The sequence below is a fragment of the Balaenoptera physalus genome (assembly GCF_965194825.1).
Source record: "Balaenoptera physalus genome assembly, chromosome: 1".
Classification (NCBI taxonomy): Eukaryota; Metazoa; Chordata; class Mammalia; order Artiodactyla; family Balaenopteridae; genus Balaenoptera; species Balaenoptera physalus.
In genome coordinates, this window is record NC_138882.1 from 80,481,180 (window position 1) to 80,497,734 (window position 16,555).

At 38.9% G+C, this 16,555-nt stretch overlaps 1 protein-coding gene and 1 pseudogene across 2 annotated transcripts in view; one reads left to right on the forward strand and one right to left on the reverse strand.

Moving 5' to 3' along the window:
- The window catches only part of LOC309642046 (interferon-activable protein 203-like), a 59,611-nt gene extending 47,633 nt beyond the window's left edge, over positions 1–11,978 (forward strand). Inside the window, exon 9 of the mRNA XM_082422948.1 lies at positions 11,819–11,978. Within this exon, the coding sequence (XP_082279074.1) occupies positions 11,819–11,881 (63 nt within the window). The 3' untranslated portion in view covers positions 11,882–11,978. The remainder of the gene's footprint in view (positions 1–11,818) is intronic.
- Positions 1–16,555, reverse strand: part of LOC309643660 (olfactory receptor 10J1-like) — a 460,112-nt pseudogene that overhangs the window by 320,329 nt on the left and 123,228 nt on the right. The gene's annotated exons all lie outside the window — the stretch shown is intronic.

The window sequence follows — 16,555 nt, forward strand, 5'->3', positions numbered from 1 at the left end:
TATATTGACTTACTGAGATGAGGGAAATAATTTAAAAGTACTGGAGTAGTGGTGTTTGGATTCAGAATTTTCTTTCCTTTTAGTTTCGTATTGGGGCTTAAGAATTTTGGCCCAAGGAAAGAAGCTCTTAAGCACCTAAATAAATGTTCCTGTATTCTTAAATTGGTTAAGCCTCACCTCATGAGTGTCAGAAGGAAAAAAAAAAAAAAGGAATTATTGACACGCAAGTGGTAGAAAGTTATTGGAGGAAATGCTTACCGACTTGGCCAGTCTTGTTCCCCAGCCATGACAAATAGACTGCTTCTCAGGCTTATAAAGCCAAACACTGATGTAAGCACTTCACTCTGGGACTCTAGTCTTGGGATCACCAATTAACAAAGTAGAGAACAGGATGACTTTGGGAACAGGGATATAACTCCTCCAGGGGTTTGAAATATGACACGTTATTGCTTCTTAGTGTTATGACAGTTATTTAGGGATTGTGTAATTTTGTAGTTTCAAAATGTATTGATATATCCAGAATAAAAATACAACCGTGGTGTCAATTATTATTGTATTCACCAGTGAAAATACGGTTTAAAATAACTAATAGCAGAAATGCATTCAGATGAACTCCATGATTGATTTGGTATCAGCTTACAAGTTTACACAAACTGAATTACTTTAAATTTCCCTGTACTATACCATGTTTTACTTCTTTCTTAGAATCTAGGTTAGCTGGTATAATGGTACAATAGAAAGTTGGATTATTTTCTTTGGGATAGAAGTTTCCAAGTTACTTACCTTGAATATATTTTGATGTAAAACTTAGATTTTAACAAGCCTTCTCAACCATTCTTCCTTTTGAAATCATTCCATAAGGAGACATGTGAGTTGACAACTGTGATTTATTCTGGTTTTCATCTGCACTATTCCGGGCTTAGAAAGCCCAGGTAGAGAATATGCACTGAGGAGATAAATGTAAATTATGTAAATGATGAATGTAAATGATGATATAAGCACATGATGCTACACTGATATAAATTGTTATCTAGTTTCTAAGGCACTTTACAGAAGGGACTGATTGCGTCTTGCATTGTATTTTCCTCTGCTCAGCGAAGTTAGAAGATGTAGGTTTTAGAGATGGCCTCAAGGTGGCAGTAACTACACATAATTGCCCCAAGTAACCCAAAGCTTTGTGATTTTTCTGAGGGTGAGCCAGGAATCTAGAAGTGTTGGTGAACATAGGCTGAAGATATTTAGGAATGTCTTTTGTTTTTTCTCTAAACTGAAGAATTCATTCCTCTCTGTCCAGGATAGCACCAAATTTCCACTACCGCAGTCTTTCCTCCTTTTGCTGTTGTAATGATCCTAGAATTTTATTATCCTGACTAGGTAAAAATGATCCAGTATGGGACAAGATTTCACTAAGAGAATCTGGTTGGAAAGTTATGAATGACTGGTAGCTGGTAGCTCTGTACTCCATATAAGAAGTCAGTTAGGTTCCTATTTTATTTAAGAATTCCATCCTGGAGTATTCTTAGTTCTACTTTGTACGTAGCAAATTTATTTGTGCTCCATGCCACCCTTAACTATTCTGGTAGGAAACCAGTTTTTGTTTTGTTTCCTGTAGGGTTCATCTTCCATCCTTTGTTGAAGGTTCTTTCTGCATAACCAGGCATGTGTGCACACAGACTGCTGTATAAGGTTCTTCTCACAACCTCTCCTCACGTGCCATAGAGCAGAGGGAACTATACTCAATATCTTGTAATAAACTATAATGGAAAAAGAATCTGAAAAAAAAAATAAAACAGAATCACTTTGTTGTATGCTTGAAACTAACACAACATTGTAAATTATACTTAAATAAAAAAAAAAAAAACAGAATGCTGTTCCCTCCACCGAAACCCCCCCACCCCCCCAACCCCACCAAATAATTGGAAAAGGACATCTTGAGACATGGTGTTTTAAAAATCAAGGCTAGAAGTTGGCTTTTCATGAAGAAATATAACTTGGCCATAGACCTAGGGCAACCAAGGCAGATGATACAGCTGCACTGTGGTGTCACTGGTGAGGGGCCAGCATGTCATCCACTTACCCATTCAGTAAATATCCCTTGAGTTATCTAATAGGTGACAGGAACTCTTTTAGGTTCTGGTGATAAAACAGGGAGTTAAAAACAAATCCAAGTTTTACAGAGCTTACATTCTAATGAGAGAGGTAGATCTTTTTCTTGACCACAATTTAATGAATTAATAAGCTGAGGTAAGAGTTCCAACTGAAAGGACAGTGGTCGTTGCAGAGCATGTGTCAAAGAAACCTAACAACAGCCGGGAGTTAGAGTGGGAGTTGGTAAGCTGAGGCTTCTCTTGAGAAGTGACTTTTGTGCTAAACTCTGAAAATGAACAGGAATGAAAAGTATCTTCAGTCAGAGGAAACACAGTGTGAAAAAGGCCTGTGGCAGGAGTTTGACTTGCTGGAGGGCTTGAAAGAAAACCAGTGTGGCTGAAGTACAGGGAATCTCTGAAGGGTGGTATGATGCCCTTTGAGAGAAGACAATGTAAGGCCTGTGGAACATGATTAGAATTCTTTGTTTTTATCAGATGTGATTGATCTAAAGGTTTGGGGCCATAGAGTGTTACTAGATTTCATTTTATAGTGAAACTTCTGGATACTATTTGGGAAAAAATGAGTAGCCAGTTTGACTTTGGGGAGAACAACTATTACCATAGGTCTGGAAGAGATAATAGTAACTTTGATTTGCTTATAAAATGGAAATGGAGGAAAATATACTGAATTTAGAGAGATTTGAGAAGTATTAAGATTTGGTGATAGATTGGAAATGAAAAGTTAGTGAATAGGCATTGTCAGGGAGGATACTTTAGTTTTATTCAAATAATTTAAGTTACCAGGTGAAATATACATTTATATATAAATATATATACACCTCATACATGTAAATATATACATATATATACATTTTGGTATATATGTGTATATATATACTACTTTTTACCGTATTATATCACAAATATAGAAGGTACACAGATCTTAAGAATACAGCTCAATAAATTATCAAAAAGTAAATGCAAGATGATATACCATCTTGGTCAGTAAATTTTATTAGCACCCCTGAAGTCCCTTTTGTGCTCCCTCTAAGACTCACACTCACAGATAGCCATTATCTTGAATTCTAACACCATAGACTAGTTTTGCCTGTTTTTGAATATAAAAGGAATTTTACAATGCAAGTTATTTTGTGTTTTTCTTTTTTCAAATGACATTAGTATAATTTCATCCATGATGTAGTTTGTAGCAGTAGTTTGTTCATTTTAATTTCTGTATAACATTTCATGTTTTAGTTTTATACATATAAATATATATATAGTTTTATACATATATATGAGAGAGAGAGTCTACTGTTGATTGTTATTTGGGGCCATTATGAATAGTGCTGCTATGATCACTTATGTTCATTATAAATATTATGAATATTAAGTATGTCTTTTCATTTAAATATATGCATATGTATGCAATTATATAAGTATATATATAATATTGTGTATGTGTGTGAATCTTTCTCTTGGCTGTACACCTGTGAATTCAATTACTGGATAGCAAGGCTAGTATTTATTGAATTTTATCAAACAGTGCCCAACTATTTTCTGAAGTGGTGTAGCAATTTGAGAATTCTACTTAGTTCACAGTTTTTTTAAAAAAAAAATCTTATTTACTTAAAAAATATTTGCCATTTTTTAAAGAGTATTTTAATATGCATTTCTCTGATAACTTTTGAGGTTGAGCGCCGTTTATGTTTATATGGTTATTGACCATTTGTATATCTTATTTAGCAAAGCGACAATACATTTTTTTTGCCTACTTATCTGGTGGTGTGTCCACCTTTTAAACATGTGTGGATGAGAGTTATTTATATTCTCGATACCAGTACTTTGTTTTATGTATACACATAAAGTATCAAAAAGTGAACCCCCTCGGTACACTACTATCTCAGTCAATAAATGGAAGTGTATCTATTCTCTCACTTTGTGGCTTGGTTTTCACACTCTTAACAGTACCTTTTGGGGAATTGGATGAATTGATGCTGTGGTAAGCTGTAAACACGCTATCACACCTTGCATTGTGATCATGCAGGTACTCATCAGGAGGTGAAGATTCCATATCTTAACCTCTGAATCTGGGTGTAGGCATGTGACTTGCTTTAGCCAATGGGGCATTAGGAAACACGAAGAACAGATGTGAAAACCATGTGTACATTGGAGCTTGCCTTCTCTTGTTTCTGGGAACCATTCTGCCCTACTGTGAACAAACCTTGCTTAGCATTTAGGTGATGAGACACCACAAGGGATGAAGCCCCAGTTATCACAGTCTTGCCAGCATCTCAGCTGAAGTTCCAGACGTGTGTGTATGAGAAGTCATCTGCTCATTCAGCTTCACTGAGCCAGCCAAGATTGGAAGAACTGCTCAGACAATCTACAGAATTATAAGAGATAGTAATGTTTGTTTTCTTAAGCCACTAAGCTTTGGGGTGGTTTATTATGCAGTAAAAGTTAACTTATGTGCTCCCCCCGTCTTTTGTGCTAATATTATGATTATTATTATTATATATTTTACCTCTACATGTTATAATCACATACAGTGTCATCATTATCACCATCACTGTCCTCATCATTGTTGTGGTATTAAACTGTCAATACTCTTCATATTTACCCATGTATTTGCCTTTTTTTTAATAAATTTATTTATTTTTTCTATTTTTAGCTGCATTGAGTCTTCATTGCTGCGCGCTGGCTTTCTCTAGTTGTGGCAAGCGGGGGCTACCCTTCGTTGTGGTGCGTGGGCTTCTCACTGCGGTGGCTTCTCTTGTTGCGGAGCACAGCCTCTAGGTGCACGGGCTTCAGTAGTTGTGGCTCGCGGGCTCTAGAGCGCAGGCTCAGTAGTTGTGGCGCACGGGCTTAGTTGCTCCGCGGCATGTGGGATCTTCCCGGACTAGGGTTCGAACCTATGTCCCCTGCATTGGCAGGTAGATTCTTAACCACTGTGAGGCCAGGGAAGCCCCATGTATTTGCCTTTTAAAGTGTTCTTCATTATTTCTGTAAGTTCCTGTTTCTGTGCGACATTTCTTTCTCCTAGCCTGAAAATTTTCCATTGTTATTTCTTACAGTAGATTTCTGGTCAATATATTCTCCTGGATTTGGTCTGACAACATTTATGTCAGAGGCAGAATGTCTTTGTGTATCATTATATTCCTGTACCTATATCTCTGAAGGTATTTACCTACTGCTACAATATGCTGAAGCAGCTGCTGCAGGTGTGTGTGATCCCAGCGCAAGTTTTGACTCAATTTTCTTGTATTCCCGAGAGGAAATATTTACATTTTTCTCAGCTACCCATGTTTATCTCTTCTGAGTTAATGTCTATTTATTTACTTTTAACCCATTGATAAGAAATACAAATGGAAAAAAGGAGTAAAGCTAGTGAAAGAGAGAAGTCAAGCTGAAGTGATTCCTGTTGTTTCTGCAGCTCCCAGAAATGATGTCATGAACATGCCCCACTGGAAGTCTCTCCTCATATTAGGTGTGATGGGCAAGTGGAGGGGCCTCAGTCCTTGTAAGAGCATCCTCCAGTCACTCTCCTTGTCACGTCCCACATTGGAGCCCCCTGTTCTTTATCACACAGCATGCAAGTAAAGAGAACAAGGCTGTAATATGAAAGGTATGTCTGGGTAACAAAAAGGGAAATTGCTTCAGTTCATCAGATTAAACACCTACTGAGCTCCTAATCTCTGCCAGGCTCTGGGCATCTTAACACATTGTTACAGGGTGGATTCTATAAGAAGAAAACTCTGGAATAGACAGTTGTTTTCAGGCAATATATGTGAGGGTGTTCTCAGGATTAATACCTGCAAGGGAATGACATATAGAAGAAGAGGCAAAATTTCAGCTCCAGTGCATTGCAGCAAAGACTCCAGCAAATCCCACAGGGAGCTCAGGAGATGGGAATACCTTTCAGAGTTGTCATAATTTGGATACAGGAAGGAAGACCTTTATGCACCTGCACTAAGATAAGGTAGCCCTCTTGAGGCAAGAGTGATCCCTGGAGAGGGTCTTGGCTTCTGTAAGAATGATTACCTGTCCTAAAGAGGAGCAGCAGACAACATATGGGAGACTCACCACAGAATTCACCACAAGCGTGCAGTGTCATTCCCTGTGAGGCAGGTATCATATCATTTTATAGATGCATGAACTCTGGAAACTGATTATACATACTTTCTTCCTTTTGTCTAGAGCAACCACTTTCTCTGGGCAGGGAGACAAGATTCAGGTGTAAGCGGTGCCTTCCAGTTATCAGTAATGGAAATATACATTATCCAGCTATAGGTACGTGGTACAAAGAGAAGAAATCTTGGAGTAGACCTAAGTGAAGCTGACATTTTCCTGAATTTGTTCAAATAGAGTCTGTTTCATGGTCCATCAGTGTCCTCTAATGGATAGACATTTCCTGCACTCCAGGTCCTACTGGAGATTCCACTCAGGAGGTCCTACACTTGGCCTTATATGTCTCTGTTTTTCTCTATTCCCCTTTGAGTTTGGACAGCAACTTGCTTTTCAAAAGTAACATTTGCTTCTAAAACAACACCCCGATCTCCTATCTCTGTTAATTTGGAAAAACACAAAGAAAATAATTACCTATAATCTTATCACCTAGAGAAAACCATATTTGATATTGGTAAATATCTCTCTAGTGTGATTGTGTGTGTGACTTAATGTTTATTTATCTAATAAGAAACACACTGTATATTTTGTTTGGGACCTTTACCTTTTTTGAATCAATTTATCATACTATTCCTCTAAAACAGTTTTAATATTTATATAGTATTCTCTCGTCTGACTATCACATAATTAATTTAATCAAATCCCTGTTTTTTATATTTTAATTATTTCAATTTTTTAGAATTACAAATAACAAGATATAATTCTTTTATATAAATCTTAGCGGCTAGTTCATTATTTCTAAGGGTAAATTCATAAAAGTAGAGTTGATTCTTCTTTTTAACTCATTTGTAGGATCTCAGACCTAGGTCACTCCCTTTACTCACATCTAACTTAATCTGTCATTTTATCAAGCACAGGAGCATCTCTAAAAATTTGGGAAGGTTTGTGCAGATAATTGAACTCCCTTACTTTTATACCAGAGTAAAATGAATATTCAGGACAGTATTGAGTGGAGGAATGAGGACATCTTGTGTCCTAATGGAGTCAATAGAAGGACCAGATTCACCCCTTTGCCTTTTAAGCAATGTCTCAGAGATCTGATGGGCTCTTCACATACAGTAGAAAAGCAAGGATGCAGTTCAGGGAGTCTGCCTCCAAAGCTGGTAATATGGTTTCATCTGAAAGTAGGACATGAAATCTTGCCTATGCACTCTCTTGTCTATCTAGATAATTCTAGATCTCATATCTCTTCCTAACCCCTCTATATCTCTTCTTTGACTCCATCTGCCTTGGCTGGCTTTTGGAGGTTTAATATCATGAATGAAGTAATGTTTCCTCAATAGTACCTTCTTTACTCAAGTTGAAGTCTTTCTTCTGTTGCCTTCAGCCTGAGTGGAAAAAGATGGTGGCCTAGCAGGAATCCATCAGGCAAGAGCATTGCAGAAAGGCCTGTGACAGTCATGTTGCTGAAAGCAATGAAGCCTTTTGAATTTGAGACCCAAGAAGGAAAACAATAGATGTTTCACACTGCAGTGGCTATGGAGAGTGCGTTCTTTTATGTAAAAGTTTTCAATAAATAGCTGAAGGATAAATTCACTCCAAAAAAAATTATGATATCAAAATATTATTGGCACAGTTGTTTCCTGGAAGCAAATAGTGCCTCCCTTGTGTGTGATGCCGAATCTGACCAACAGATCAGTGTGTCCCACAGCACATTATCGGAAAACCTGGTGAAACCCCAAAGATCGTAAGTTTCAAACTCAGCCACATAAAACAATTGTGAATAGGTTGTTTGTAGTCCAGAAGGTAATTATATATAATTTTATGTTGATTAATAGGAATCGTTTATTCTCCTCTATAAGCTTGGAGAGACTTTAGAAATTATTCATTTCAAAATATTTTTATAGAGTGGACTTTCAAGATGGCGGAGGAGTAAGACATGGAGATCACCTTCCTCCCCACAAATACATCAAAAATACATGTACGTGTGGAACAACTCCTACAGAACACCTACTGAATGCTGGCAGAAGACCTCAGACTTACCAAAAGACAAGAAAATCCCCATATATCTGGGTAGGGCAAAAGAAAAAAGAAAAAACAGAGACCAAAGAATAGGGATGGGGCCCGCACCTCTGAGAGGGAGATGTGAAGGAGGAAAAGTTTCCACACACTAGTAAGCCCCTTCACTGGTGGATACAGGGTGTGGGTTCTGGGGGGGGAAGCTTCAGAACCACCGAGGAGAATGCAGCAACAGGGGTGCAGAGGGCAAAGTGGAGAGATTCCCACACAGAGCATCGGTGTCGACCAGCACTCACCAGCCTGAGAGGCTTGCCTGCTCACCCGCCAGGGAGTGTGGGGGCTGGTAGCTGAGGCTCGGGCTTCGGAGGAGGTCAGACCCCAGAGAGAGGACTGGGGTTGACTGCGTGAACACAGCCTGAAGGGGGCTACTGTTCCACAGCTAGCCGGGAGGGAGTCCAGGAAAATGTCTGGAGCTGCCTAAGAGGCAAGAGACCATTGTTTTGGGGTATGTGAGGTGAGAGGATTCCTTCCCTGTCTTTCCACAGAAGGCAGAGCACCACCTAAACAAGCTCCAGAGATGGGCGTGAGCTGCAACTATCAGCGCAGACAGCAGAGATGGGCATGAAACGCTAATGCTGCTGTTGCAGCCACCAAGAATCCTGTGTGCAAGCACAGGTCACTATCCACACACTGCCCCCCCCCCACCAGGAGCCTGTGCAGCCTGCCACTGCCTGGGTCCCATAATCCAGGGACAACTTCCTGGGGAGAACACACAGTGTGCCTCAGGCTGTTAAACAAAGAAGAGAAAGGGAAATCTCTCTGTGCAGCCTCAGGAGCAGTGGCTTAAATCCCCACAATCAACTTGAGGTACCCTTAATCTGTGGAATACCTGAATAGACAATGAATCAACCCAAAATTGAGGTGGTGGATTTTGGGAGCAACTGTAGACTTGGGGTTTGCTGTCTGCAACTGACTTGTTTCTGATTTTTATGTTTATCTTAGTATAGTTTTTAGCGCTTGTTATCATTGGTGGATTTGTTTATTGGTTTGGTTGCTCTCTTCTTTTTTTTAAATTACATTTATATTTTTTATTTTAATAATTTTCTTTTACTACATTTTATTTTATTTTTTTTATTTTACTTTTCTTAAATTATTATTTTTTCTTTCTTTTTTCCTCCCTTTTCTTCTGAGCCATGTGGCTGACAGGGTCTTGCTGCTCTGGCCTGGTGTCAGGCCTGAGCCTCTGAGGTGGGAGAGCCGAGTTCAGGACATTGGACCACCACAGACCTCCTGGCCACACATAATATCAATTGGCAAGAGCTCTCCCAGAGTTCACCGTCTCAACTCTAAGACCCAGCTCCACCCAATGACCAGCAAGCTCCAGTGCTGGACACCCCATGCCAAACAACTAACAAGACAAGAACACAAACCCACCCATTAGCAGAGAGGCTGCCTAAAATCATAATAAGGTCACAGACACCCCAAAACACACCACTGGACGTGGTCCTGCCCACCAGAAAGACAAGATCCAGCCTCATCTACCAGAACACAGGCACCAGTTCCCTCCACCAGGAAGCCTACACAAGTCACTGAACCAAACTTACAGACTGGGGGCAGACACCAAAAACAACGGGAACTATGAACCTGCAGCCTGTGAAAAGGAGACCCCAAACACAGTAAGTTAAGCAAAATGAGAAGACAGAGAAATATGCAGCAGATGAAAGAGTAAGGTAAAAACCCACCAGACCAAACAAATGAAGAGGAAATAGGCAGTCTACCTGAAAAAGAATTCAGAGTAATGATAGTAAAGATGATCCAAAATCTTGGAAATAGAATGGAGAAACTACAAGAAACATTTAACAAGAACCTAGAAGAACTAAAGAGCAAACAAACAATGATGAACAACATAATAAATGAAATTAAAAATTCTTGGGGGCGCCTTCAAGATGGCGGAGAAGTAAGACACGGAGATCACCTTCCTCTCCACAAATACACCACAGCTGCATCTACATGTGGAACAACTCCTCCAGAACACCCACTGAACGCTGGCAGAAGACTTCAGACTTCCCAAAAGGCAAGAAACTCCCCTTGAACCTGGGTAGGGCAAAGGAAAAAAGGAAAAACAGAGAAAAAAGAATAGGGACAGGACCTGCACCTCTGGGAAGGAGCTTTGAAGGAGGAAAAGTTTCCACACACCAGGAAGCCCCTTCACTGGTGGAGTTGGGGGGTGGAAAGGGGGGAAGCTCTGGAGCCACGGAGGAGAGCACAGCAACAGGGGTGCAGAGGGCAAAGTGGGAGAGATTCCCGCACAGAAGATCAGTGCCAACAAGCACTCACCAGCCTGAGAGGTCTGTGATCTTTGATGTTACTACTGAAATTGTTTCGGAGTGCCATGAACCACGCACCCATATAAGATGGTGAATTTTTTTGATAAATGTTATGTGTGTTCTGACTGCTGCATTGATGGGCCATTCCCCCATCTCTCTCCCTCTCGTTGGGCCTCCCTATTCTCTGAGACAAAACAATATTGAAATTAGGCCAATTAATAACCCTACAGAGGCCTCTTAAGTGTTCAAGTGAAAGGAAGAGTCACATATCCCTCATGTTAAATCAAAAACTAGACATGATTAAGCTTAGTGAGGAAGGCAAAAAAAGAGGCCAAAAGCTAGGCCTCTTGCACCAAATAGACAAGTTGTGAATGCACAAGAAAAGTTTTTAAAGGAAATTAAAAATGTTATCCCAGTGAACACATGAATGATAAGAAAGCAAAATAGCCTTATTGTTGATATGGAAAAAGTTTTCATGGTCTGGATAGAAGGTCAAACCAGCCACAACATTCCCAGGGTAAGGCCCTGACACTCTTCAATTCTATGAAGGCTGAGAGATAGATGATGGTCAGCTGTTTTTAGCAAAATGTATTTTTTTATTAAGGTATATGCATTAATGCTCTTGCACACTTAATAGGCTACAGTATAGTGTAAACATAGCTTTTATATGCACTGGGAAAGCAAAAAAGTTGTGTGTCATTTTATTGCAATATTCACTTTATCACAGTGGTCTGGAACTGAACCCATAATATCTCCAAGGTATGCCTGCACTGGAATGCAAACAGATCAAATACAAAGGCTGACATATCCAGGCACTCAGAAATGCACATGCTCTTCGATCTTGCCAGTGCTCAGGCTCTCAATGAGATATCCCAATCCTTCCTTCACAGAATGGCACCAGGAATAACTTTTGCCCCTTCCTTCCACCTTTCTTTCCAGAAAGAACTTTCCCTTCAACTCTTGGCATTGAGTACACCTGCTCCTTCCTCTCTCTTGTTCTCCAACAACTCCTGCCTGTCCACATGCACTCACGCTGGGTGTGAGTGCATATCTCATTTCAGGGTCCCAGCCAAGAATTGGGGGTGGTGACTCAAAAGACAGGAATTCACTAAAGAAGATAGGTGAGAGTGGAAGAAGAGCCCCTCAGACGGGAAGAGAAAAAAGGATGCAGCCCATAGCAAGGTGACACAGTGTGAGTGAAGGGAGAAATGTATAATCAGGGTCATCTCATTGTTTATCTTCACCTCTTTCTTCTTCAAGGTCATCAAGGCCAGGAAAAGCAAGGAACAACCATTCAATCCTGAATCATATATGGAAACCTGATTAGAGCTGTTCTTCTAAAAACCTGGATGTCATTAATATTGATGTTTATGGAGCTAAGATCTAAGTACAGAAAAATATATATATATTTTTTAAGTATATATATATAAATATATATATATGTTTGAAATACAGCAATATATATACTAGCTATTAATTCTTAGGAATGGGGTGTTAGGGTGCTTTTCACCTTCTTTTTTATACTTTTCTATACTATCTCCATGCCATATTTTGCATCTATAACTTTTATAATTTGGAAAACATAATAAGCATCATGTTTTTTCCTATAGGCATGCCTCCCTAGGAGTCTAATTCATTGGTTTGTTGCTTAAAAGCAAATAGTCTGTGGCCTGCAAATCAGATAGGGACACCTAAGCCCCAAGCAATATTTGAATTTATACTTTGGGTGTGATCTTTACAGGATATAACTCTGGTCAAGAATGAACAGGTTGATGCTCCACCAGAATTGGTGCTCTATAGGGCTAACGCCCAAGCTGAGGCCTTCCAAAGCAGATGGCCGTGCTCACACTCACTGCAAGTTTATCTCATGATGTAACAGGACAGAGTCCATAGCCTATATCCAGGTTTCCTTCTATTTTGACTGAGTCAAAATTAGCCAGACACTGACTGGAACTGAGCCACTGTCTATCTTCATGGTGAAGGAAGAGCATTTGCTAGGTGAACTTATGTAAACAAAAAGGCAGCGGAATGTTTAGTTTCCTTGAGATTCCAAGTTTTACATAATGTACACTGTTGATATCAAATGAGTCTTTTTTTTTTTAAACATCTTTATTGAAGTATAATTGCTTTACAATGGTGTGTTAGTTTCAGCTTTATAACAGAGTGAATCAGTTATACATATACATATGTTCCCATATCTCTTCCCTCTTGCATCTCCCTCCCTCCCACCCTCCCTATCCCACCCCTCTAGGTGGTCACAAAGCACCGAGCTGATCTCCCTGTGCTATGTGGCTGCTTCCCACTAGCTATCTATTTTACGTTTGGTAGTGTATATGTCCATGACACTCTCTCACCCTGTCACATCACACCCCTCCCCCTCCCCATATCCTCAAGTCCATTCTCTAGTAGGTCTGTGTCTTTATTCCCATTTGCCACTAGGTTCTTCATGGTCTTTTTTTTTTTTTTTTCCTTAGATTCCATATATATGTGTTAGCATGTTAGCATACTGTATTTGTTTTTCTCTTTCTGACTTACTTCACTCTGTATGACAGACTCTAACTCCATCCACCTCATTACAAGTACCTCCATTTCATTTCTCTTTATGGCTGAGTAATATTCCATTGTATATATGTGCCACATCTTCTTTATCCATTCATCTCTCGATGGACACTTAGGTTGCTTCCATGTCCTGGCTATTGTAAATAGAGCTGCAATGAACATTTTGGTACATGACTCTTTTTGAACTATGGTTTTCTCAGGGTATATGCCCAGTAGTGGGATTGCTGGGTCATATGGTAGTTCTATTTTTCGTTTTTTAAGGAACCTCCATACTGTTCCCCATAGTGGCTGTATCAATTTACATTCTCAACAACAGTGCAAGAGTGTTCCCTTTCCTCCACACCCTCTCCAGCATTTATTGTTTCTAGATTTTTTGATGATGGCCACTCTGACTGGTGTGAGATGATATCTCATTGTAGTTTTGATTTGCATTTCTCTAATGATTAATGATGTTGAGCATTCTTTCATGTGTCTGTTGGCAATCTGTATATCTTCTTTGGAGAAATGTCTATTTAGGTCTTCTGCCCATTTTTGGATTGGGTTGTTCGTTTTTTTGTTATTGAGCTGTATGAGCTGCTTGTAAATCTTGGAGATTAATACTTTGTCAGTTGCTTCATTTGCAAATATTTTCTCCCATTCTGAGGGTTATCTTTATGTCTTGTTTATGGTTTCCTTTGCTGTGCAAAAGCTTTTAAGTTTCATTAGGTCCCATTTGTTTATTTTTGTTCTTATTTCCATTTCTCTAGGAGCTGGGTCAAAAAGAATCTTGCTGTGATGTATGTCATAGAGTGTTCTGCCTATGTTTTCCTCTAAGAGTTTGATAGTGTCTGGCCTTACACTTAGGTCTTTAATCCATTTTGAGTTTATTTTTGTGCATGGTGTCAGGGAGTGTTCTAATTTCATACTTTTACATGTATCTGTCCAATTTTCCCAGCACCACTTATTGAAGAGGCTGTCTTTTCTCCACTGTATATGCTTGCCTCCTTTATCAAAGATAAGGTGACCATATGTGCATGGGTTTATCTCTGGGCTTTCTATCCTGTTCCATTGATCTATATTTCTGTTTTTGTGCCAGTACCAAACTGTCTTGATTACTGTAGCTTTGTAATATAGTCTGAAGTCAGGGAGCCTGATTCCCCCAGCTCCATTTTTCGTTCTCAAGACTGCTTTGGCTATTCGGGGTCTTTTGTGTTTCCATACAAATTGTGAAATTTTTTGTTCTAGTTCTGTGAAAAATGCCAGTGGTAGTTTGATAGGGATTGCATTGAATCTGTAGATTGCTTTGGGTAGTAGAGTCATTTTCACAATGTTGATTCTTCCAATCCAAGAACATGGTATATCTCTCCATCTATTTGTATCATCTTTAATTTCTTTCATCAGTGTCTTATAATTTTCTGCATACAGGTTTTTTGTCTCCTTTGGTAGGTTTATTCCTAGATATTTTATTCTTTTTGTTGCAATGGTAAACGGGAGTGTTTTCTTAATTTCACTTTCAGATTTTTCGTCATTAGTGTATAGAAATGCAAGAGATTTCTGTGCATTAATTTTGTATCCTGCTACTTTAACAAATTCATTGATTAGCTCTAGGAGTTTTCTGGTAGCATCTTTAGGATTCTCTATGTATAGTATCATGTCATCTGCAAACAGTGACAGATTTACTTCTTCTTTTCCGATTTGGATTCCTTTTATTTCTTTTTCTTCTCTGATTGCTGTGGCTAACACTTCCAAAACTATCTTGAATAATAGTGGTGAGAGTGGGCAACCTTGTCTTGTTCCTGATCTTAGTGGAAATGGTTTCAGTTTTTCACCATTGAGGACAATGTTGGCTGTGGGTTTGTCATATATGGCCTTTATTATGTTGAGGAAAGTTCCCTCTATGCCTACTTTATGCAGGGTTTTTATCATAAATGGGTGTTGAATTTTCTCAAAAGCTTTCTCTGCATCTATTGAGATGATCATATGGTTTTTCTCCTTCAATTTGTTAATATGGTGTATCACGTTGATTGATTTGCGTATATTGAAGAATCCTTGCATTCCTGGGATAAACCCCACTTGATCATGGTGTATGATCCTTTTAATGTGCTGTTGGATTCTGTTTGCTAGTATTTTGTTGAGGATTTTTGCATCTATGTTCATCAGTGATATTGGCCTGTAGTTTTCTTTCTTTGTGACATCTTTGTCTGGTTTTGGTATCAGGGTGATTGTGGCCTCGTAGAATGATTTGGGGAGTATTCCTCCCTCTGCAATATTTTGGAAGAGTTTGAGAAGGATAGGTGTTAGCTCTTCTCTAAATGTTTGATAGAATTCTCCTGTGAAGCCATCTGGTCCTGGGCTTTTATTTGTTGGAAGGTTTTTAATCACAGTTTCAATTTCAGTGCTTGTGATTGGTCTGTTCATATTTTCTATTTCTTCCTGGTTCAGTCTCGGCAGGTTGTGCATTTCTAAGAATCTGTCCATTTCTTCCAGGTTGTCCATTTTATTGGCATAGAGTTGCTTGTAGTAATCTCTCATGATCGTTTGTATTTCTGCAGTGTCAGTGGTTACTTCTCCTTTTTCATTTCTAATTCTATTGATTTGAGTCTTCTCCCTTTTTCTCTTGATGAGTCTGGCTAATGGTTTATCAATTTTGTTTATCTTCTCAAAGAACCTTCTTTTAGTTTCATTGATTTTTGCTCAAATGAGTCTTATTTAGACCATGGTACCCACTTTTTCTATGGAGTTGTGTTAAAGAAAATAAAATTGTCTTTTATTTAAAAAAAAGAGAATGACAGGTTGAACAAGCTGTGCCCTATTCAAAGAAACCCAAGAGGGAGCCAGACCAGCTGAAATCCAGTCTATGCTTCAATTGCCAACCCTTATCCTAGGGTGGAGTTGCTTTAGTCTAAAACGATATTTTTTCAGAATTGGTCTCCTGGAGGGGCCGTAATTGGGTAATTTGTGTACCATATAAGGTAGCTTCTGGTGATTTGCATGAAGTCACTAGTATATGTGGGAAGTAATTCTAGCCCTGTCTGACGTGAAATAGCTGGCTCCACTTATTTACTCAGGTACCAACAGGTCAGTGTCTCTCCAGATATAATTTCCTGGTCCTCATATATGTGAATCCTATGAGAAAGTTGCTCTAGGCAAAGACTTGCATTAGGCAAACACTGAAGAATAATTCATTTACTTTAGGGTACAATGGCAGAAAATAGATATCTAACGCTGATTTTACAGTGTATTTTTTTTATTTTATAGAAATATAGTTGATTTACAACCTTGTAACATTATAATGTATTATTTCTGCTGTACAGAAAAGTGATTCAGTTATACATATAAATATATTCTTTTTCATATTCTTTTCCATTTTATTTTATTACAGGATATTGAATATAATTCCCTTACAGTGTATTTCTTGATTGCATATTTGGTATCTGGTGTTCTGCAATTATTTTGTGT